The sequence below is a fragment of the Polyodon spathula genome, chromosome 4 (genome assembly GCF_017654505.1).
Source record: "Polyodon spathula isolate WHYD16114869_AA chromosome 4, ASM1765450v1, whole genome shotgun sequence".
Classification (NCBI taxonomy): domain Eukaryota; kingdom Metazoa; phylum Chordata; class Actinopteri; order Acipenseriformes; family Polyodontidae; genus Polyodon; species Polyodon spathula.
The window spans coordinates 91,514,271-91,539,747 of record NC_054537.1 but is presented as its reverse complement, the minus strand read 5'-3'; the positions used below and the strand labels follow the sequence as shown (position 1 = coordinate 91,539,747).

Here is a 25,477-nt window from a genome sequence, read left to right as displayed (position 1 = left end):
CTAGGCATGTGCTTAGCCATATATCTGTGTCAGCAAAACCCAAGAGAACATCTGACACACACACACTGGAATGGCAACCGTGATCGCTTGCAAATAAAACATGGCATGCTCCTAAACTGATTGAGCACGGCAATCTCTCTCCAGAAAAGACAACTAATTGAACATGATAAAGTGTAACGTTAATTAACACCCTTAAGTTTGTTGATGTGCTTTCACAGGATTATATTATTCATTTTGGTAGCAGCTTTTGGTCCCAGCTGTTGCCTTTTTAGAGAATGTCACCAGTAAACAATAGAGACACCATCACAAGTCGTAAATGCTCCCTATGACAGCAGCCCCTTGTGTGGCTGCATCTGTAGAAAATGATTAGAACAATTGCATTTTAAAGACTGTTCACATTGCATTCCAAGTCCCATCGGCACCCTATTTTATCCCTCTGCATGGTAGAGTGGTTAAAACATTTAAGTTCCTCCTAAGCAAATTAAGTGATTTACTGAGCATCAGATGGAAAAAGCGCTGTTATTTCTGTGCAGTGACAGAGTGCCTGTTCCAGGAGAATTACAAACAGCTAGAATGATTTTATGTATTTTCCACCTTTTTTTGTTGTTATTTTTTCCATGTTGATCATGAGATTGAACATATTCCATGGAAATGTTCATTTACCAGTTTTAAATGCTTTCTGAGTCTGTTTTTAAAATGCTTTTTATATTAACTGGTTAATGTCTTTTGCTAGCCATGTAGGAGGATTATACCAAGGCTACATTACTGTTGGCCTTTGGGAATAATGTTGTCAGGATATGCTTGATAATTAAGGGTTATTCTCATTTAGCAGAAGAAAAAAAACAAATAGTTTAAGATGACTTCATTGAAGTTTTTAAAAGAGAGGGTTTCTGTATAGATTAGCTGCTCATTCTGAAGTTCAAAATTAAAAACTGGAAATTAGGAGTAAGTAGAAAATTGCTGCCAATCGGTTTGTTGTAGAGGGAAATAAACATATGGGATAAGTATCCAAGGGGGGCCAGTGAAGCAAAGAGCATCAGTATGTTCAAGGAGCTACTGTTGAAACACTTCATTTGAAGGTAGAAGAGTGGAAGAAAATAAAGCTATGTATGATTGGCTTCCCTTTTTAATTCAGTTCTGAATACAGTAGTATTTTTTTAATTGAAATTTCTCTTTACACCCAAGAATGAAGGTGAAGGACAAGCTGACCACGGCAGCCATTTAGTATTGCATACTTTTACATTCACCTTGGTTGTTTTGCTAATAATAATAACATTCCTTCTTGAAACAGAAGTGTTTGAACAAGTGAGAGAGTGCAGCTGTCAGAAGATTAACCAGCTGAGAACTTATTGTCAACATTAATTCTGTTCTAATAAATTACTCTCTGGAGCTAGTTAGCAGCCTCTAATCGAATGAATGATGAATAGTAGTGGATTCTTTTGTAAGCTTTAACTGCAATTCGTTGTCTTACTTTAGGATGTCAGTTCTGGGGATTAAGCAGAAACGCTGCTGTAGGCTGTGAATGATAATTCGTAAATATTAAACAAAAAAGAGAGGGGTGAATATCACTTAAATAGTTATTTTTGTATTTGTTTTAAATTAACACTAGTTGCATGTAATAGCCGTGGTTTAGATTTCTGAGCTCTGAAATACACCTTTAGCTAAATAACATCAGACTGGATTGTGCAGAAAAAAAGCAAATTAGTAAGCAGTAAAAGGCAATCTGAACAAACTGTTTGCTTATTGCTCTGTTTATGGTAGAGAATAATGTTTCATTCATTATGCCTGCTGCATTGAAAATTCTTTTGTCAGGTAGACAGACGTTGTGAGTTTTTCTACTATATTAACAGCTGAAAATCACACCTACCATTGTGAAATAATAAATATTATTTTACTGCCTCTTGGTGAAATTGGCTTCCCCCCCCCCCCCTCCAGTTAGTCTCATTTGATTTGTGACATTGTTTTAATTTGGTTCATTTTTAAGGTGTTGGAGCAGCAAGTTCTGGAAAACTTACTTTCATGGTTGGCGGAGTTGAAGAGGAATTCACTGCGGTTCAAGAGCTGTTAACCTGCATGGGTACCAATGTGGTATACTGTGGTGAAGTTGGAACTGGTCAGGTAAATGCAGTGATCCACACTAACACAGCGCTTGCAGGAAATGCTCAGAGCTTCACTGCAGTTGATGCCACCAGAGAATCGACACAATGTGAAAATGAAATCCAGGTGGAGTAACCTGCAGGTCCCTAGGTTCAAAGATCATTGCATGGTCCATGTCAGTAGATGTTAATACTACTAATCTACCCCCTAATATGCCTCTTGTATCTGCTTTCCTCCTCAATTAAAGGGCTTCTGTGTCCCTGGTGTACTCTAGAGCACTTTTACACGCTTAGGGCTAATACATCGATTTGAGTGAAATCTCCGGATAGATATTACTTCAGTTTAAAATATTTAAACAGGATAACCTAATTTAGCTCAAAGCTACAGTGGGTTGCAAGGCACAGCTTTTCTAGAAGCAGACCGCTGATGGAGTCATGAAAAAAAACATTAATTAACACCAGAAGCATTAGAAAAAGATCAGACAATGGAGACCTATAAAAGTAATTTGGCTCTGCAGTTTTCCTTGGTGCTTGTAACCCACGTCTGTAATGCTAACTAATTGCATTGAAGCTGTGATGAAGGTTCTCTTTTTATGTTTTATGTCGATGACCACTTAAATACAAACTTCATGAGCACTATTTTGAAACGAGCAAAGGGAAATGATCTAGAGAGTAATAAAACCATTTTAACATGTAACCAAATTCAAATAGTTCCCCATGTTTAAACTGTTATGTTTTTTTCTTAATTTCTGTATTTTACACATACTGTACCATACAAAAATAAACCTGCTGTCTACCATTGCAATCAGGTTATTATTGTTACAGGCAGCCAAGATCTGCAACAACATGCTGTTGGCTATTGGTATGATTGGGACGGCTGAGACGATGAATCTTGGAATCAGGTAAGTACGATAGGGTTGTTGTTGTTTTTGAGTGAGGGATTTTGTTTTAAATGCTGTTGGAAACCTACTTCTAGGCATTTTTGTTTGCTTTGAATACAGACAGATTTAAGTTGTTTAAATGGTGAGCTGGTGTTAATCCCCCACCTACTGCCTATTCTGTCATTTTAAGAGAATATTTAATTACAGTAGCAGGTCCTCCTTCTGGATTGATTAGAGTTGTCTTCTAAAACAGGTATTTAAGAGCAAAATCACTTTTCAAATGCTGCAGTTTAGCACAGTGTTTCTCAGATCCAGCCTGTCATTGCTTTGCTATTGGCCAGCTCTAATAAAGTTGAATACATTTTGGCTTAGGATCTGTTTGCATTTATTTTGGTTAATCTGGACCACTGAATTTGTTACATTTCGTATTTAAATGCAAAGTTGTAACAGATTTCTATTAGTTTTCAGCTGGAGTCCCACTTCTGTTTAATTAACTCTTGACAAAATGGCAATATTGTTGCAGTGGCCTTGTCTCAGCTGGTAAGGCCATTCAGACTTCTTAAACTGTCATTATGTAATTGAGAGGAATTTGCTTGGTGCTTCTCTCAATTGAGTTATTGATACAATTTACATTTTTAAATTGAGTACAGAATTGAACCAAACCAAAACTGCTGCTATTATCTTAACCGTTAACATTGTAAATTCATTAAACTAAACACTCCTTTTTTGGGGGGGTGGGGGGGTGGTCGATTCTTGGGTTTTTGTTGGAAACAAAATAATATAACAGAACCTACATAAATTATGATGCATTATAAAGCAAAGATTTTTAGCAAGTTCTGTGATGAGCTGACTAGCATTTGAGATACAATATAGGCTGGGAAATGCATCCCTGGCAGGCGATAATAAAAAAAAAAAAAAAAAAAAACTCAATGAGCAATTCAAATTTCTAGGCTTTTTTGTGGGGTCTGTAAAAGGGGGGAGCGACTAATACACTGGTGTGTCTAATATTAAACCACTGGACCAGTGCCACAATGGGATTACTACAGCCACGGTTACGATTCACACAAACTTAACTGTCAACAACCTGATTTATTTTTTCAAGATTTATGACATTCAGGTCATGTTGCTAGATAGAAACACAAAACCACTGTTCTAAGTTTAAAAGTTTTAATTTTTTTACTCTCAATACCCTTAGTCATTTTGAATGTTAAACATGAGCTTTCGGACTCTTGACTGACCTCCTCTTGAAAACATCACAGCTTCACTGTCCACTTTGAGCCTGGATAAAGTAGGACAGTCAGACAAAAAACGAAAATGCTGCTCAACAGGTTTGAAATTGCGTGTTGTTGAATTTGCCGAAGTACATGTCAGTCGCAAAGCAGAAAAAACTTAAGACAAAACTAACTTATAATGGCGAAAGAAAAACGAGCTGATAGGAGGAAAGCGTTTATGGCCCGATGTAGAAAACTTTTGGTTTGAATGGAATACTTTTGAATGACTTTAATACAAACTGTAACTTGTTTTACATGTCGGTGCAACACAGTGGCACACTTGTAAACTATGTATATGGTTATGATTCTTGTTAACAAAATGAATGTATTTGTACAGCTGGGAATTGAATGCAGTTGTACTGTACTGTATGGAACACAAATGTTTTGTTCACTGGTTATTAGATTAACTGTTTAGTTGGGGTTTTTTTTGGGGGGGGGGGGTGGCGTTAAATTGATGCAAGCAGCACTTTTTAATACTTTTTTCTTTTTAAATTTTGAATACAACAAATTTATAAAAGATGATTTTGAAAATAAATGTTTAGTAAAGCAAGAAGATATGTTGAACTTTTTTGGGTGCTTGATTATCTAAAATAAAAAAAAAGGTTTATCCAGGTTTGATGTGGGATATATAACTTGATTTTACACTGTTAATTTATTACTTTTTTTAAAAAGTTTAGACATTTTGGCAAATGGAATAGTGTCTAGCATTTTAAATAGTTTTTTTTTTTTTTTTTTTGTTATACAACAATAAGGTGTTTGTTTGTTTGTCTGTTTTTTGTTTTTTTTTCCAGTGGCACCTGCACAATAATTTAACAATTAATGGATGATTCAGCTGAAGTGTGTATGCATTTAAAGTTAGTTTTATTTCAGTGCCGGTACCTCAGCAAAGTAATTTAAAAAGCCGTCTAAATTTGAATATGCTTTAATAATTGGTGATGTAATGGTATTATGGTAACAGAAATTGGGTAGGATTTTCTGGAATCATTTTGTTAGCTCCATGTACTTTTAAGAAATACTTTTGTGCTGCTTTTATTTTCTTTTAATAAATGCGGTACCAGCATTCCAATTATCCTTGTCTATTGAAGAAAACAGGCTGGAAACTTTTGCCACTAAAATGTTTTCTCTGCAACAACAAAAAAAAGTTGTCTGCTGCATATTGTTAATTTAAATATAGACTGGTTGGTAAATAGACTTAGATTGGTAAATGACATGCAACAATGCCAGACACAAATCTTAGTACCATGTGGTCGTGTCCTGTTGGCTGATGATGCTGCAATTCACATCAGCCAGAAGCCTTGCTATTCATCTGAAAAATCTTTGTGGGAGTAAAAATTAAACACCCGTACTCTTCACATATCCCACTGCGGGGGGACCAGAGTAAGGGAGGATAAAGGAATCCTGTTTTAAATACCATTATACACAGCTGTAACAATTGCTGTGTTATATTATTGTTTTGAGATTCAGCTTTTATTAGGGATCTCCCCTAAATCCCTTCTTTAGAAAGATCCAGGGTATTAATGCTTGTGACAGGGTAGCCGTCTGCCGTGTGGGTGCATGCATTCGCTGCTGAGTAACAGGCAGGAGAGCGAGACAGAGGTTGAAGTTAATATGCTCCGTAGACGAACTGGATTTATTTACATATCAACACACTGAACAGCTCACTTGACACTACCAACAATGGCAGCGCAAGGAGCACATACAACACAGTGTACGAAAACTTTGATGGGATCTACAATCTCTGAACTAATCTTCTCTGTTCAATAATAAACTAACATTGCTGAAGAGATGGATCGTGGTGGATAAACGGTTAGGGCGGATATGTGACAGGTGCATGCGACAGATTACGGTACTACCTTTCACAAGTTGATCATGCTTGTGAATGTCGACATGGTGCTGTTTTTTCCATGAATACTGTTTGTCTCTGTTCACAATTCTACTGCCTACACATAACAAACCTGAGCGCTTTGTCCACTGCTTTGGCTTCCAGTTATTCACATCTGAATTAGGATTATGTGCCTTGCTGCTATATATTTGCTTCTTGCTGGTCAACTTACATCCTAGTTTGATCTCAAAAGCTTGCTCCCTGCAGTTTGGCTTTTAAACTTTTATGGAACTTGCCAGCAGAAGATATTTAGATTGATTCCTGAGGGCTTCTACAAACTACACTGAACACATTAGGGGTGGAAATTTCGAGTAATTTAGTGCTCAAATACTCGACTGTTAAATTTCGAATACGCAAACCTAATGCCAGAAAATATTATTCTGCATATGCGCCACAAAAATTACCACGTTAACACTAGAACCGCCGCAGTTATACTCTTACCAGAAACTGGCGCAGGCAGTCATTATGACGGTTACATTTTAAACAACATCGATATTAAAATAAAAGACAAACTATCGGATACAACTCAAAAGTTTTATTCAAGTACATCATATCAAACATCTGCACAGCCGAAACACCGTATTTAAATGAACAATTAAACATAAAATGATTATTTTCTAACTTCACATATATAATGCACTACTTCAAAAAATGAAAAACTATAATAAAATAAACATTTCAAAAGAAGCTAGTGTGTAAACAGGTGTATGTACATACAAAACTGTAAAAACAAAGTCATTTTTCATTTAAAACGAAAATAAGATGTGTTGGCTCTTGCGTGTGCTTCGTTGCAGCACAGAATCCAGGTTGAGCTGCTGCAGCCTGCAGTTTTCTGATTGAAATGTTTCTGCCAAAGAGCTGTGGCTAGCTTCAAGATGAAATCTTTTCTACTGATATTTTGCCTGGTGCATTCCTTATACAAAACAAAGGAATTGATGGCTGCCAGGTCAAGTAGAGATAACTAAACAAGCTTGTGTGTGTAAGAAAGATTTCATCTTGAAGCTAGCCACAGCACTTCGGCAGAAACATTTAATTTCATATCTATCTATCTATCTATCTATCTCTATCTATCTATCAAAATAAATAAATCGGTAAATCTTTATTTTATATAGTAGACCACCATCACAAAGCTCTTTACAAGATGCAATAACAAGAAAATCCATAATACTTTAAATACAGACAAATGCATAATACATGATATACAGTAAAAAACAACGCATAAATACAGTGGAAAGTGCATAATGCATGATAGTAACATAATACATTAAATGGTAGCAGCAACACAGCAGCTAATAGCAGATATCAGGCTTAAAGAGCATGGAAAGCAGGTGGGTCTTGAGAGTTGTTTTAAACCGAGCGATGGTGGGATCATCATGCACCAAAGCTGGGAGACAGTTCCAAAGAGTCAGAGCCATGAAGCTAAACAAGCGTGTGAGTAGGGACATAGTGGGTCAGCAGGTTGAGGAAGTACTCGGGACCTGTGTGATGAAGGGAATTGTAGGTGAGCAGGAGATTCTCTCTCCTCCTCTAATCTCCTTTGTTGCTAGGTGGGTGGGCTTATAACTTCATTGTTTTCGTGATCCTGCTTTTCAACATCGTTGGGGTGTTTTATTTAGGAAAAGTCAAAAACGGACAACCACATAACTTTCAGGCACATATAGTAATTTAAATTTGAAAACCTCGACCCATCAAAATAACTTCCATGGCTAGTGTTAAGGTGGTATACATGAATAAAATATTGTAACAATCCCTGGTCTTGAGGCTGAAAGCAGGAGATGGGATTCAGGCCCTAACAAAACTACTTTATTAATTAAACAGGGTCAGTGTTTGGGTCAGGACCACACCATAATAATAATAAATCCTATCCTAAAAACTTGCTCACTTTATCGCTCGCTCTGTTGCGTGCACACACACATACACACACACACAAAGGATCCAACTCTATCAGTCACCTCACACACTACTCTCATGGGGGTGGAAGAGTAAGGGCATCTAGATGACATGGTCCGCACCCAACAGAGGCTCTCACACACACACACTACCAAAACTTGTGGTGTGGCCCCAGCCCGAAACGATACGGTAACGTGAATGCGCAGGAGCAGGTGAAACAAAAGTCCGCCAACCTGAACTAACCGGGTCACGACAATATATTGAACTTGCATTCGTGAAGAGATATTTAAATATAAGTACTCAAGTAATAAATTGATGCTTGAGTAGTTATAATTAAAAAACTATTGAGTGTGAACAGCCAGTCAGCTTCCAGATCTAGTGGGCTTGTAATTTGCATAGATGCCCGCTGGAACATTGGAGGGCTTAACTGTGGATTACATTTTAAAATCAATCCGTGCATAAATACCGGCTAATCTACAACTAATCTGATAATATAAAAAGCTACTTAAACATTCTTTCTGACACTGATCTTGAGACGAGCGAAATCATATATCTGTGACAGGACACCGTAATTAAGGCTCAATTTGCAGCTACTGGAGAGCAAATCATCAGGAAAGCCACGATTGGTCCACATCAGCTGGATCCAAACACCATCACTCAACCAGCCAGTCAAACTGCCAACCCTGTTTCAGTTCTTTCCGCACCACTCAATCCATTTGAATGATGCCCCCCTCCCCCCTCAAGTCTGACTCAGTACTACACAGACTATTCAACAATTGTACGTCCAGATAAATTACAATGAGAAAGAGTAAATAAGTTATCCAAATAATAATAATTTTAATAATAATTTTCTATTCTAATTATGTTAGAGCCTATCTTCATCAGCGGAAAGTTACCCGGCGAAATATTAGAAGTTCAAGGTAAATATAGGTTTTAAAGTTTTTTTTGTTTTGTTTTGTTTTTTTTTGAGAAAATAAAGAAATAAGTCATTTTCTAATAGCGAGAGAGCCCTCTCGATGTGGGTTCTACCATGTGGTAGATGGTATTGACTTTCTTTAGTGCCCTCGCCTTCGGCTCGGGACACATAACTCCAGCCGCAGTCATCTACCACACGGTAGAGCCCGCATCGATGGGCTCTATCACTTAATTATTTCTCCTACCCATTCCTAGAACACATGTTTGACCTGTTTTGACCATTCTCAGAGCCCTTAAAAAGATCTTTCATAAACATCTAACACTGCCTTATAGTGCCTAGAAACAGCTCTTTACCCGCTAAGCCCTTATGATGAGTTTAAAAAGACTGAAGTCCATTTAAAAATACTGTGGTAGCTTCATAATAGCTTGTAGAAAACACCCACTGATTTATTGGACTTTACAAGCCTAGAAGAAAATTGACATCAGCAAACATAAATTCCCCCAAGTAGTAAATGTTCAATGAAATATTGCAGCGTTACCGTCTTCTCGAGATTTATAATTCGCCAGCTTTCACAGCAACAGATTCACATGGGAAAGTTTTTTTTTTTTATTTTTTAAAACACAAGCATAAATGAGAGATGAACTTCTTTAAAACATTTAAGTTAATAAAATTGCAGTGCCAGTAAACAAAGATTATAATAATTATTATTTTGTATGTTTTAAACTTCAGTAATATGTTTCAGAAGTTAGCTTCAGCCACAGTCTGGATACCCAGGTTTAGAAGAGATACAAGCTGTTGAATAGTTTGTAAACGTTATCTGAATTGATTTCATACTGCACCTAATTCATGGTTAGGCCATGGTTGATTTGAACGTTTACTTCACAGCTCTTGTGCTGTTCTGTAAGTTGCTGCATTGATGAATAGACTGACCACAGTATACACTTAAATGTAATGGAAGTTGTGGACCATCATGGATGAACGATTAGTCCATAGCGTGTTGAAGGATCTCATCGACTACCTCTGGATCCAGCTGTAACTCCCCCCCCCCCCCCCCCCCCACGTAATTGTGTAAGAGGTCCAAATATATAATGCCTTCTCAGACTGTAAAAGTGCTTGACTACTGCGGTCCACTTCCAATGAGCTTGGTGCAATATATCACTCTTATGCGACTCTACTCGTACTGGAAGACTAATGGCGGTTAACTGATCCAAAGATATTTCTTTGACTGACCCTTGGAATCAGGGTCCTCTGCTTGTAAACATCAGTAATGGACTCACTTAGTCTGCTTAAGTTCAGAACATTTTGAATGGGATTCGTGCTAGAAATGGACAGTATTGTTTACTGCTAAGTACTTAATCATTGCAATCAATGGTACGTTTTATACATTATTGTTTCTGCCTTTTTTTTACTAACTTGCCATACTGTATACATATTCTATACCATAAAACATGCTTTAGTTGATGCATATTAATTTAACATAATGTGTCTTGTTTTTATGTAACATAGCCCCATACCATAAACCACATCTTCCTAGTGTTACTGCAACAATACACTGCAAAATAATTGCAATTAATATGGTGGTATTAGCAAGAATAAAACATCCTACAAAATTAATTTTATTTTCTGTCATTGATTGCAATTGTTCTTTTTATGGTCACATTGATTTAAATAGCCTACTGTGTTCCTGTAGCCTACTGTGTTCTTGTCGCACGCTTTCCAGGAAGTCTGTGCATTTCAGTATCATTCAAGCTGTAGTAGCATCTCCTCCTGCTTTCGTCTTAGCTGTGTTGTGGCACGACACTCATGCAACCTGTGTGTGTGTGTGTGACAGATGCATGCACTTCTGTCTTTCCTGCACTTTAAAGTGCACTGGGATATCTTGCACAGTTTTCAAAGGGTCAGCTCTTGTGAGGTAGTTCTTACCAATGGAGCTTCCTGATTGTTGGATGCAACCTCTGGACTTCACATGTTTCTCACCAGCCAGGTGGTTATTGCTTTCATTCATTCTTGCCATTTAATAAATTGGATATTTGGAGAAAAAAAAACAGTACATGCTGATGTTATATATATATAAAAAAACAGCCATTTATCTTCCAATACGTTTTTAACTTTTCTCAAATGTGTCAGGCTGCCTATTGGTGTTTTGTAGCCTAATTTAATTCCTAAATGTAATCTCTATACAACTTATGTATATAAAACCAGCTATCACTAGACACTGTGTGTGTGTGTGCTTTCTCCTCCTTTATTTTCGACATTTTGAGGTTATTTTAATGTTTTTAAGAACAGACAGGCATGTCCTACTGGGGGATTGACGAAGGCTGTCATCATTTTGATCGCAGAGCAGTATATCTTTCAAATAGTAATGGAGCTCTTATGCAGAAAGAATCACATGTTCCCAGCCAATTTACAGGGAAACAGCAATAACATTTGATCATGGTTGAGAACCCAGAAGCTGCTTCCTATTAAACTTGCCCTTTCAGATCCCTCTCTCGGATTAATTTGTTGATTTCAAATGGAAACTCAGTCTTCTCCAATGAAGCATGACTTTCTAAGAGAGAGTCTTTCTGAATGACAATTATATTCTATCTGGTTTCAGACTATTACAAGCTTCGGCTCAGAGGAAGACAGAAGACTTCACTTACTGATTTTTAATACCGTGTCCAATTTAAACTGTCAGTTATTTATGCACTGGTGGAATAGTCTTCGAAAAGATGAAATGCAAAAGACTCCTCCTAACTTGTTCGTTTTTTTTAATGATGCACTTGGTATAGAAAAAAAAAAGAGACTCAAAGAACATGGGCCTTCCCAAAGAGATTTGTAAGTGTGGCTAAAGCACGAAGTTTAAAGCACTGTGGTTGAAACGGAGCAATCCACAAGCGTTTGATTCTTCTTTGACTTAGCAGTTAGTTTGGATGTGTTACATTGAATAGGGGAAAGCTTAAAATGACCTTGTTAACTATAAAATAGTTGCCTGTCCTACTTAAAATTTCTGTTGCTGAAAAAGAATAACTGTATACATTCTAAAACCCCTATTTAGTTGAGGGTGCTGTGGTCTGTAAAATGGCCCCTTTCTATTAATATGCTTGCTTGTAGCTACAGGACACTGGGCTTCCTCAAATGAGTATTTAAGTACAACAATGCTTGTTAAAAGAAAAAAAAAATGTATTACAACTGATTCTGTTTGTCAGCTGTTACATGGATAAGATCTTGTGAAATATATAAATGATGATTATTTTAAATAGGTTTCAGCAAAAGGCAGATTTATATTTATTCCACCAGGATTTCGTGTCTACTGTTCTGAGCTGGGATAAAACATAATAAGCTGTGCCCATAAACTGGTCAAAATGTGAATTTCTATGCAGGCCTGAATTTGTGGTTTTGCTTGAAATCACAAACTCTATACTTAATAACAAAATGATTTATTGAAAGCTGAGAACAACAATTCATGTCACCAGTGCTGCAATATAACAAATGATTTCTCTGCTTGGACAAGCTTTATTATATCGGAAGCAGTAACCTTTTCAACAATTGACCCAGAACTAGAATACATGGTTGTGAGGAAATGTTGAACATATGTCACAGAGCCCGCTATACAGTACACTGAGAGAGGATCCTGTCAGTGTATGTTCTTTCTCTTTCTTTATTTTTAAATTGAACTTTGCATTTGGATTGCAGACATGAACTGAAAAACATGACGACTAAGATTAAAAAAAAAAAAAAAAGTTCAGATTCCCAAAACAATTTGTTAATTTGTATTGAGACAGTTAATAAAATTATATTTCACAGTAAAAAAAATAAAAATAAATTTGAAGACAGGTGGAGCGTTGGCATACTTAGCAGTCTTAAAGAATAATAATGATTTAGTAGACATTAAGTACAAAATATAGTTTATAGTTGGAAACTAGACAGTTTATAGGTTTTATTTTTACATTTATATTGTACAATTAAAACAACAAGTTGCAACGATAGCCTTGACATTAACACTAATATGTCTCGTAATACTGGTGCAGTTTTGTAAAGCTAGAAGAATCCCTGCAGTTCTAGTCTCAGATGTGGAGCTCAACTGACTTACGTCAGGGCTCAAGTAACAACTGTGCATCAGACACATGTTTTATTACCATTTATGGAAACTGGACATTAGACAATATTAGATGTTGCCTTATTTATTTTCACATGTTCATTGATTTTTAAAGATCCCAAGTATCCTTGGCTTTGCGGTGAAAAGGTCATATAGGATATTAAACTGGATCTGCCTGCCTCTTTTACTGTATAATTAAAATCACTGCTGTGCTTTTTATAATTTTATGATGTTTTTGAACAATGTGTTGTGTATTTATGTAATTAAACAAATATATGTTATCAATATAATGTTATAATGATTATGACCTTGCCTTGTTTTCTATAGTATTTGTTACTGTCTTTTGATCTTTCTTTATTTGAACTGCTGTTTATATGGATAACCAAGTCTCCTTTTATACTTCTTGGGTGTCCATTGAAGTTCATTGGTTACCTTCTACTTAAAGAATTGACACACTTTGTAAATTAGTCTAATGAACGTTTATGGTAAATAGCAATACTGTATTTTGTTAGATCGCAATTAAAACAAAAAAATTTGAGTGCAGAGCAATAAGCAACTTTCAAGTCACCCGTGCCCTTTACAGATAAATGCTAACACCATTAATCTTTAACCTTTGACAGACTAGGGCTTGACCCCAAGCTGTTGTCGAAGATCCTGAATATGAGCTCCGGTCGCTGCTGGTCAAGCGACACCTACAATCCTGTTCCAGGGGTGATGGAGGGGGTGCCCTCTGCCAACAACTACCAGGGAGGATTTGGGACGACACTAATGGCAAAGGTTGGTGTTTCTACTACTATGTGTGTGTTTGTGTGCTATATATATATATATATATATAACATATGTGTGTGTGTGTATATATATATATATATATATATATATATATATATATATGTATATATATATATATATATGTGTGTGTGTGTGTGTGTGTGTGTATATATATATATATATATATACACACACATATTATACACACACAGTGCCTTGCAAAAGTGTTCAGACCCCTGACCAATTCTCTCATATTACCGAATTACAAATGGTACATTGAAATTTCGTTCTGTTTGATATTTAATTTTTAAACACTGAAACTCAGAATCAATTATAGGTGACATTGGTTTTATGTTGGGAAATATTTTTAATTGGGAAATATCTTGCTTGCATAAGTATTCAACCCCTGTGCTGTGGAAGCTCCCAGTTTGCACCGATGAAAGAAATTGCCCTAATGAGGACACAATTACCTTACCATTGGCCTCCACCTGTGAACCATTAAAGTTGCTGTCACATTTTCTGGATAAAAACCCCACTGTTGAAGGATCATTGTTAAGGCTGTGAATCTGAAGGAAAATGAAGACCAAAGAGCATTCTACAGAAGTTAGAGATAAAGTAATACAAATACATAGATTAAGGAAAGGGTACAAAATAATATCCAAGTGTTTGGATATCCCAGTGAGCACAGTTGGATCAATAATCAGAAACTGGAAGCTGCGTCACACCACCCAGGCACCGCCAAGAAAAGGCCGTCCCTCAAAACTCAGCGCTCAAACAAGAAGTAAACTTGTGAGAGAAGCCACAGAGAGGCCAACAATCACTTTGAAGGAGCTAGAGTTCAGTGGCTGGGAGTGGAGTAATGGTGCACCAGTCAACCATATCAAGAGCTCTACATAACACTGGCCTGTATGGGAGGGTGGCAAGAAAGAAGTCGTTGCTAAAAAAAATACCATCTGAAAGCACGTCTGGAGTTTGCCAGAAAACATGAGCGTAACCCAACTGTGATGTGGGAAAAGGTTTTGTGATCAGATGAGACCAAGATAGAGCTTTTTGGCCAAAACTCAAATCGCTATGTGTGGTGCAAACCTAACACTGCCCGTCCTCAAGACACACCATCCCTACAGTGAAGTATGGTGGTGGCAGGATCATGCTGTGGGGATGCTTCTCATCAGCAGGTACTGGGCATCTTGTTACAATTGAAGGAAGAATAGATGGAGCAAAATACAGGAAAATATTGCAAGAGAATCTGCTTCAGTCTGCTAAAAAAAACTGAAGATTGGGAGGAAATTGACCTTTCAGCAGGACAGTGATCCCAAGCACAAAGCAAAAGGAACATTGGAGTGGCTCAAGAACAAAAAGGTGAATGTCCTACAGTGGCCCAGTCAAAGTCATGATCTCAATCCCATTGAGAATCTGTGGCACTATTTGAAAATTGCGGTCCACAATCGTCGTCCAACCAACCTGAACAACCTGGAGCAAATCTGCCAAGAAGAATGGGCCAAAATCACTCCAACACTGTGTGCAAAGCTGGTACATACTTACCCCAAAAGACTTAAAGCTGTTATTACAGCGAAAGGTGGCTCTACCAAATCTTAATGTGTGGGGGTTGAATACTTATGCAAGCAAGATATTTCAGTTTTTTATTTTTCTTAAAAATATTTCCCAACCTAAAACCAATGTCACCTTACAATAATTGATTTTGAGTTTAAGTGTTTTAAAAAAAATAAATAAATCGAACAAAATGAAATTTCAATGTACCATTTGTAATTCAGTAATATGAGAGAATAGGTCAGGGGTCTGAATACTTTTGCAAGGCACTGTGCGTGCGTGCGTGCGTGTTTACAGTTGTAGTCAAAAGTTTGCTTACCCCAAAATACAAATTTTCTAATTTCTAGAAATTTCTCAAACAAAATTTATAGGTAAAATCTTTTTAGCAAAAGTTTTTTGCTTTTCTGGATAAGGAAAAAAAGTTAAAAGGAAATTTATTTCACCAATTTATTTAACAAAATTTTAAAAAATGCAAATTAAAAAAAAAAAAAAAATAGCAAGTTGAGGCACCTTTAGCAATAATAACCTCTTTTAAACTGTTAAGATATTTGTCAGTGAGAGTTTGGCATGAACCACAAAGGCGGAAGATGCAGAGTGGTATTACAAACAAACAAACAATACAGTCGTGTTCATATTGCGGGGACTCATAAAAAAAAAAAACGCAATTGTGTAACAGATCAACTATAATCAAAAAGAGCAGAGAGGGTGTTGCACAGATCTTTCACCACACCTGCCGCTATTTCTCAGTATATGTACACCCACCCCTCGCTATTCTGTGGATTCGGATAGATCGCGGTCCTGGAGTTGGCTCCTCATTTTTACAGTCTAATTGTGCATTCCTTAGCTGCAATATACATAGGCACTTAGAATTATTGTTCATTTTATTTTGTACTGCACATCACAAACTAAAATAATCAGGGCAATTAAAAACAAAGCATTGATATCGTACTGTTGTCATATACACACGCATTGCACAGTAACACAAAGCTAATTTTTATGTATTTACTTGCTGAAGCATTTTTTGAAGCGATGCACAAGCAAAAGTCACAGGGCAGTGACGTCGGCACCCTAGCAACAAGCCTCTTATGTTGTGAATGGATTCTTTCAATGTAGCCGTTTTGGCATTTGAGAAAGGAGAGGAAGGTTCATGAAATTAGTTGGAGACTGAAGTTGATGAAGCCGTTACCCTCTGCAGTATGAATTAAAACAGTTTTATATGAAAATTGAGAAAAAGCGGGTTGCGTGGAGAATTTATATTGGACCCTGATGCCACCGATACAACGAGGGAGTGGTTGTACAGTATTTGTTATTAGCATATTTGTTTGTCTATGAGTCTCTCGCTATATCGCGGCCCTCGATACCGAGCGGATTTGTATTGGACCCCACGATATAGCGAGTGGGTGGTGTATTTATTTTGTGTTTAGCGTGCAGTCTGGATTTGAGTTTCGCCCCACAACGCTGTGACAGCTCTGCTTTCTTGCTCTCCCCATTTCACGCCGCAGTTGTCCGAAACAAACAAAAAAAAAACACAACTATTCTGTGTTTAAGTTAATTATTGGTACAATCAAAATATTTATTTAACAGTAAACACAAACAAGCTGAGAGTAGGCTGTGTGCATTTACACTGCAGAAAAAAAGACCTGAGATGGCCCAAAACCGTCCTAAAAACGGTCAATGTAAAAGCACCGTTTTGTACACCTCACCAGACTTTCTCCAAACGTAACAACTATCAGCGTAACCAAATAGCTCCTTTTTTTGTTGTTGTTTCATCACTCCACAAAACTTTTGGCCAGAACTTCTATCCATCATTCAAATGCTGTTTTGCAAACTTCAAGCGAATTTGCCTTTTGTGATGTTGAGTGGCTTTTTCCTTGGCCTGCGACCATTGAGACTGTCACCATGCAATACTCGACCTATGTTTGAAATGGAAAGCCAGGCCCACTTGCAGCCAGTTCACTTTAAATATCTTTGGCAGTCGGTCTTGGATTGTTATTAACCTTCCTATTCTTCTAGTAGTTCTTGGTGAAAAAACCTTCTTTCTTTCAGACCGAGGGAGCATTGTGACAGTACCATGAGTCTTGTACTTCCTGTTAATAGAAACGATAGTTGAAATTGAGACACTCAGATGATTGGAAATCTTTTTGTATTCTTCTCCAGCTTTGACAGTAAATCATTTTCTGCCTAAGATCTTCAGATCGCCCTTTACTTTTTCCCCATATTGATTTATTGATAATGACGGCAATCATCCTATGCCTAACCCTTTTATACTCTATAAGAATGTTCACCTAAAATCCAGCATTTTTTTCTAGAATTAGGTTCTGCATTATCATATTGACATTTCTAGCACCTTGTAGACAATACTATCATAGCATCAAAGAGTATGCATACTTTTGAATTAGGTTTTTTTTTTTTTTGCAAATCTAAATCAAAATCTATCATCTATTTCTAGTAACTTATTTTTCCACAAAAGCAAACGTTTTACTACAAAAGATTTTACCTAAATTTCTTGGTTCACAAAATGTCTAGAAATGATACATTTCCATTGGGGTTTGTAAGCTTTTGACTACGTGTGTCTGTGTGTGTGTGTGCGCGCAGTCTACGTTGGAGATTAAGTTACTCAATGGCCCAGAACCTTATCTGGAGTGCTGGAACAGTTAGTTACAAATAAAACAAAATTTGCTTTTTGCTTTTAGTATGTCGAGCAAGCATTTTGTTTCTATATTTCTACGTTACTGGAGTGTGTCACTTGAAGGTGATGCATTGTATGAAAATGAAGAGTCCAGTATGAGTCTAAATAACTATGTATGTACAGTAGGTTTGTAAAGTGCAATCTGGTTACCTGCAAAAGTCAGTAAGCTAACCTTAATAGTTGCTATTTTACTGTGGCTCACCAATGGGGATGTTCATTTACAGTAGCTGCAAAAAGGTTAATGGCTGCTGGTAGATAGTCCAAAGTAAATGTTGGATGGATTTGTGTTGTGTTTGGCATCCTATCACTTTTTTTTTTTTGGAATAGTGCAATAGTTACCCCTATTGCATATTAATTAATTCTTTATTTTCTCTGCAGGTGTAACATTCAGCTTCATACAGTATATTACGTGTCATACCTGTGACCATGTTTATGCATATTATGAGTCTAACAGTCAAAACCATTGTGATGTTCAATATGTATTTTTAGCACCTTGCTTTTAGCACTCATGCTTGCATCTATTTGTATTTGTGTGTTTGCCTCCTGAGGAAAAAAAACATTAAGGGTGTGCTTGCTTTTTTTTTTTTTTTTTTTTTTTTTTTTTTTTTTAAGGATCTCTTTTTTTTTTTTTGTTTTTGTTTTTTTTGTTTTTTTTTTCTTTTTTTTTTTTTTTTTTTTTTTTAAGGATCTGGGTTTAGCGCAGGACTCTGCTACAAACACTAAAACAGCTATTCCGCTGGGATCTGTAAGCCATCAGATCTACAGGGTGATGTGTGCTCGGGGCTATGCACAAAAAGACTTCTCGTCAGTGTTCCAGTTTCTCCGTGACGAAGAAAATCAGTAAAAATGAAAGAAGTGCATGGTAAAACCAAATGCAGGCTAGATGCTCCAGTATTTTGAAAGGTATAAACTTTGAAACTGTAGGACATAGGTGTGTTTTGACAGGTAATGGGGGTGCTTTTGTATTCAGTTTTTGAAATCATACTTTTTGTTTGTTTTGTTTGTTTTTAATGATCACAAAGCAGCACTTCCTTTGCTATAGTTTTAGTGAATAATGAATACATACATATGTATTTTTATTTCAGCTAAGTAATATAAACATGAGACTTTCTAGTGGCGGTCAAAAAAATAATAGCAAAAGGCCCCAAGATTTTTCCCTGCAACAATTCCTCTAGTGATCTATGGAGGCTGTATTCTGACTCCAGAAATGGAAGAATACTGAAATGTATTCAGCATGCAAAAACACAGTTACATCATATATATATTAGCTGGTATTATTAAACTCTGTAATATTTTCCCTTTGTTAAATGGAAACACCATTTATATACATGTATGTTTTGTTTATTTAATTAGTTTTATTTATTTTTGTTTTAGTCATCATGCATTTTAATATAACCACAGAAACAAAGAGCAGTTGAATTGTTTTGTGTTCTAAATTAAAGAAACATACCTTTCTATTCTGCTAAATGTGTTTTTGAGAGTTTAAACATTTTATTGTTTGTTGTGTTGAGTGTACTTACTTCAGCTATGTATACACTTGGCCGCTTCCATTTACATTTAATATTTATTATTACTGACTCAATAACATGCAGGCTGTGCTAAGCAAGCTATTGCTATGGTGCACATTACTGTTTAGAAGAGGTTGTTACTGGTTCTCAGATCCTCTGGGATGGATGCAGCCTTAATATGTCTTTATAATGAGGACTTCCAGATTTGGAAAAAAAAAACAAAACTCTGTGCTGGATTCAAGATGGGTGTTGTCAGATTTGCAAGTGCTTTGAGACACAAAGCCAATTCTTTAAACTGGCGAGGGGTTTATACAGAAATTATTAAAATAATTAAGCATTTATTGGCTGGTTTTTCAAGTAGCATAATCTAAAACAAATCTATTTTAGATGACCTGCTAAACAAGATGTGATGAACAAGCAGTTTTGTTTGTTTGTTAATGCACAGCAGTCATTATTACAATATTTAAACCATGTATATATTACCTTTGTAACACACAGACTGTTTGTAAACTTGCACAGTGAAGCCACATATCCTTAATTGATTTTAATCATTTGAGCGAAACACAAGAACTAATTCAACATCAACACGATCTGATGTAGCATGATTAATAGTGAACCAGTTCATTAAAGTCTAAATCTGGCATGACTAATAATGATGCCTCGGTTATTGGTGTAAATAGACACACAGCCTACCTGCACTTTACCAACAACAAACAAGCATGCCTTCTATTTCTAAATCATCTTTTTTCTTCTCTCTGTTTATACCTTTTTTTAGTCAGTAAATTTGATTTAATCTTAGTCAAATTGTTGTTTTCTGCATTTTTTTCTTGAAGTTCTTTCCTTCACTATTGCTTTTGATCCTTCTCTTATTTGTCTATCATTTAATCAGGTTTTTAAATCATGTGTCTGTAAAGTTGCACAAAGGTCTTTACATAAAATGTTGATGCTTGCATATTTAAGTACTAGCGCTGTGAACTTGGTGCATGTCACCTGACACATTCTACTGGAGTCTCCTCAGAGAGACCAATCTCCTTATTCCCTGTCTTTCTCTTTTAGTTTCTCTGTGTAATTAGGCATGTGTTTATTTGTTTTACTTTCTACCCATCTACCTGAAAACCTGTTTATAGATTAAATTTTTTTGAAAAAATGATTTATTTGTACTCAACTTTTTAAAAATTATAATAGTAACATTTACAAATACTTGGTTAAAAATATGATCTAAGTTGAAGCACTGAACTTCTCAATTATGTGTCCAATCTGTCAGACAGCAGAATGCAGAGAATAGCTGCCTGTTTGGAGCTCTTTCAGCTCAAAGGAGCGCTCGTGGAAGTGACGTTCCAGCGACTTCTGAGCTTGATGACAGCGGCTTTCCAGACGCTTCCTTCAGTGCTCCTGCACATGCGCACTCTGCAGCCCTGGTTTAACTGAAATATAAGCGAAATAACCCACTCCAGGGTATGCGGTAGGGCAATTCTTACCACACTTCCTGGTGGATTATTTCTTAAGTACATCCTCTGTATAACACCCTTCATTATAACGAACGTGGCCCATTTAAAAAAAAAAAAAACACAAAAAAACGATATAAGCACACACTGTCAACATACCGGTCTCAGCCAGCCAGAGCTCCCCCCCACCGCCCCACATACAGTTATTTCCTCTCTGTGTATAGTCACAGACCCAGCAATACACCTCACATGAGTGTACTTTTGTGGGCTAGGTTGAAGGCTACTACCACAGCCCTGCAGGTCCAGTGCCTAACAGAACATAAACAACCAATCACAAAACACGCACACAAAGACACAGAACATGCAGTCCAGTGGCCACGCCCCCCCCTACTCGTGCCACAGTTATGACAGAGTACTTAGGTCAGTCTCGCACACAGCAACACAACACAGACGCTCATCGTTAAAATGTCTTGTCTTTATCCCAGGATTTGTACAGGAGAGTAGAAATGAGTAAACTCTGTATCCCTTACATGAGAAGTGGGTAAGCGCTATATTGCCCAAATTGAAAGTGAGTAAACGTTGTTTACCTGCGTACACCCTCAACTACACCACTGATTATGTTGCTGGCTCTAATAAACTAACCAGTGATTGTGTCACTCTTTGTTGTGATATGGGGGATGCTTTGTTTTTCACAAAAGCACACATCTTTAGTTTTACAATATGCCATGAAACACATTTACAACATGCAATAAAACAGACAGGGACTGCAGTTTTCCCTCGGGTTACACAGCTGACCTTTCAAGAAGCTTTCTGCTTCAGGCATTGTAACACACTCTTGGTAATGTTTTCAAAAATACCAAGCTTATGGTTACATCAAAGTGTTTACAGTTTGAATAACGTTACATTAATAGTCCCTTGGCACACATTATAAAGTGCACCTAGTAAATAGGGTTGTTCAGAAGTTTTGGAAAGTAACGGACCATCAAGCAGTTGAATACAGTATTGATTGGGGTAGAGTCAATAGTATCTTCTGTAATTTAAGATTAACCCGAATCACATATAAGACTAATTGTAATGTAAGGCCTAAACAATTGATAACCAAATACATGAAGTAATGTGTTGTTGCTTTGTACATTGTAATATTTATAGTTGAAATCCACAAAATATTGTCTGTATTAGATGTCCAATTTTGCATGCGGAGTGGATTCAGCACTAATTGCTAATTGCTAATTATAAGATGTCTCTCTTGTTGTTAAAAGTCCAAGGTTGTGCTAGATTTCGACAACCAATTATAGTTCGCTTTGAGATGTCTTATGGATGGGAATTTTATAAACTTGGTTGGCGTAATGCATTCACATTATCAGACTGCAAAAATGCTGCGGAGCATTGGAAAATATAACCATTCAAAGAAGTTTTGTTTATCTATCTATATCTATCTAATACATTTTTAACATGTTTCCAACTGTTTGACATTGCTTCCTTATTAACTGGAAAGATACATATAAATTGGTGCCTGTCATTAGCCTTGCAGTGTTAACGTCTATAAAGCTGTGAAAATATGTTCATTGACAGTTTGCACTCAACTACGTAAATGGTGCTGCCTGACCATATTTCCAAAACAGAGCTCCAGATTGGTCCTCTAAGGAATAATATCAAAGAACTACACACAGGCTACAGGATATTTAACCAAGCTAACGTGCGCGGGGTGAGAATAACATGTCCCCAGGTCCTTGTGATTTTCTTGAGAGAACCACTTTAGGGTTGCAGGGACTCAGCTGAGGATCACTTACCTAAATGTAGAAACCAGAGTGATTTATTAACATGTTTTTGGTGGATTTCCCACTTAAGGTTTTTTAAACGTAATATCCCACTTAAAGGTATTCCACTCTATTTAATTTAAGAGTAAAAGGAACATGTGAATGTGTGATTATAGAATCTGTTTACCTTACCTAATTATAAAGCACATTCATTCAAATTAACGCGACAGGGCTTTCACAAGAGAGTTACAGTAGTTCTTTAAATTATTTCTTCCCTCCAAATGAACAGCAATACATAGGCATTGTAATAAAACTAAGACGTGGGTCAGTTTGAAGTGTTTGTACTCCTTTTTAATGTTTTGTAAACTGTTCGGAAGTAACATTTATTCTATGTTGGATTGGTTAAGGTGGTTTTACTTCAGTGTTTATGTCCTCAGTTGATGAAAGTGCTTTTAAAAATGTAGTTTAAAAAAGAAATGAAAATATAATATGACTTTGTGACAGTGAGAACCCTGTCGCTGGTTGTTGTGCGCTGGGCCACATAACAGGAGATATGTTGCTAGGCAACAAATTGAGCAGACTCGCTTGCATAGATATAGAAGGCTTAGATAGGGCACACCTATGCAAATGTCCTAGCAGAATTATGCAAATTGGACAATTGTTTTTTAAACTTTGATTTATACCACTCATACATTAAAATTACTAATATCAAATGAAAAAAAGATTAACAAAACGTATGTGTTTCTGGATCTTTGAGTAAAAGCCCACACTGTCACTGAAATTACAGTGAGGTATTTATCTGATTAAGCACTGTTGATTTTCCACTTACTATATTAAATGAAAATATGCTAGTTGTCCTACTTGTCATTGTAATTATGATTATTATTTTATCTTGTCAGTCATAAATCGCTTGTGAAAATGTGCTTGTGTATAGCCTACTGATTTCACCCCGGCCCTCATGATTGACGTTTAATTTACAGGCACAACACCAATAATCTGTAAATATAACTGTTAATATTGTCTATTCTATTGATGAATACAAATAGCTGCAGAAGACGCTATAGTGTAGGCATCAGCAGGGCTGGTAGACATTGGCAACTCGTGGCTTGAAAAACTGGTGGGGCAGAGCCCCCCCCCCCCAAAAAAAAACAAAACAACAACAAAAAAACAAACTAACGAAGCGAAAACGTGCTCAAATCCGATGTCCGAATTTAACCATTTTTATGTAAACATTAAGCTAGCTTTCTAACATTACCAGAGTACTGTACTTTGGAATAGTTTTCGAAGGAAGGCCATACGCAGAATCCCCCGTGACAGCCCCTGGCTATAATATTAAAATTAAGTTCTGCTCTCGCTCAGCCCTTGATACAGCCCTGCCACGAGTCTGAGAAGACCGCTCAGCCAGGACCGTCGCAATGATCTGAAGTCGCAGGGAGGCAACAGCAATAGGTTCGTTTACAGGATTTTAGGGGGGGGATAGTTTAGGGGCGTCTCGTTTAGTGAGACTAGCGCTCACCTTGTGTGGCAAACTTATTTTTCGTTGTTTTGTTTTCTTTATTAAATCTGCCACTAGGGCTACCATTGCTGGTACCCTAGTGGCAGCACTTGTGAATGACACGCCACACAGATGCGCAGATGTTAACAGAAAATATATATAGAAAATATTATATAATCAAGCAATATAAACAGTGGCAGATCTTAATACTGCCACAGTTTAAAATAATTATCTTTCTGTACCAACATAGTGAGAAATAAACAACTTTTTGTGCATTTAAGTCCCTTTTAAATGTATTTCTTTCAATGAATGGCATTTCCAGAAGGGTCCCAAATTAATGATGTAAACAACAGCAGGATTAATAGCTATCCTTACTTAATTTAAAACTTTACAAGTCCATCCAGTAAGCTTTTGTTCATTATTTTTGGCATTCTTTGACAGAAACATTTCTGTTACAATATAGCTGATTTACAGAATGACAGATATAAATCATACTTTTTTTTCATCTTAGCTGCCAGTAAAACTAGACAGTTAGATGGAAAGGATTTTTGCTTCCTTATTTAATTCTTGCTGTCAAACACAGCGTTGTTTAACATTCTATCACACATTGCAGCAACTCATTCTTTGCTAAATTGGCCTGTACAGGAGGTGGAATATCAAACAGCATTTAGTGCTTAGGTCAGAAGTATCTGCACACTGAAGCAGACATAACTCTGCTAAATGTAAAATCACTGGTGCATGAGCCAAAAGACACCAGCCACAGTAAAGGAAACAATAATACACAACACAACTAACTGTCCCTAAAGCCATATGCAATCACTTTGAGGTCATTAAGAGAAGACAATCTCATTGTCCCGATGTACTAGACTGGCTTTTTTCAAGGATGTGGAAGATGCTAGTCTGCTAAAAAGAGACTGAGAATGTCCTGCAGTAGACTACATCAAATAACAAAGTGTCTGATATCGTACAGAAGAGGGGCAATTAGCCCTAATGATCCACACAAACAGAACCAAATCTTCCTAAAGACTTATTTCCTCAGGAGGAGAGTCACCGGCTCACTTACAAGCCTTTGAACAAGCGCATGGTTATTGAGACGCAGACACCAGACTACAGGAGCTCAGGGTAACGGAGGAAAGAGGCGGGTGCTTGAAAAATAACTGCAGGACTGCGTCTGCTTTTGTATCTTCCACTATAAATTATAGTCTGCTCCAGATAAGCAATTTTCCTGTTTGGAACACTTAGGATAAGGCTTT

The 25,477-nt window shown here is 36.8% G+C and overlaps 1 protein-coding gene across 2 annotated transcripts in view; it reads left to right on the top strand.

Annotated features, from left to right (window-relative positions):
• hibadhb (3-hydroxyisobutyrate dehydrogenase b) overlaps nt 1–19,474 on the top strand; it is a 53,276-nt gene extending 33,802 nt beyond the window's left edge. For both annotated transcript variants that reach the window (XM_041249033.1, XM_041249032.1), the window contains exons 5-8: nt 1,985–2,118; nt 2,922–2,998; nt 13,635–13,791; nt 18,705–19,474. In XM_041249033.1, the coding sequence (XP_041104967.1) occupies nt 1,985–2,118; nt 2,922–2,998; nt 13,635–13,791; nt 18,705–18,863 (527 nt within the window). In that variant the 3' untranslated portion in view covers nt 18,864–19,474. The remainder of the gene's footprint in view (nt 1–1,984; nt 2,119–2,921; nt 2,999–13,634; nt 13,792–18,704) is intronic.
• The last annotated feature ends 6,003 nt before the right edge of the window (nt 19,475–25,477 follow it).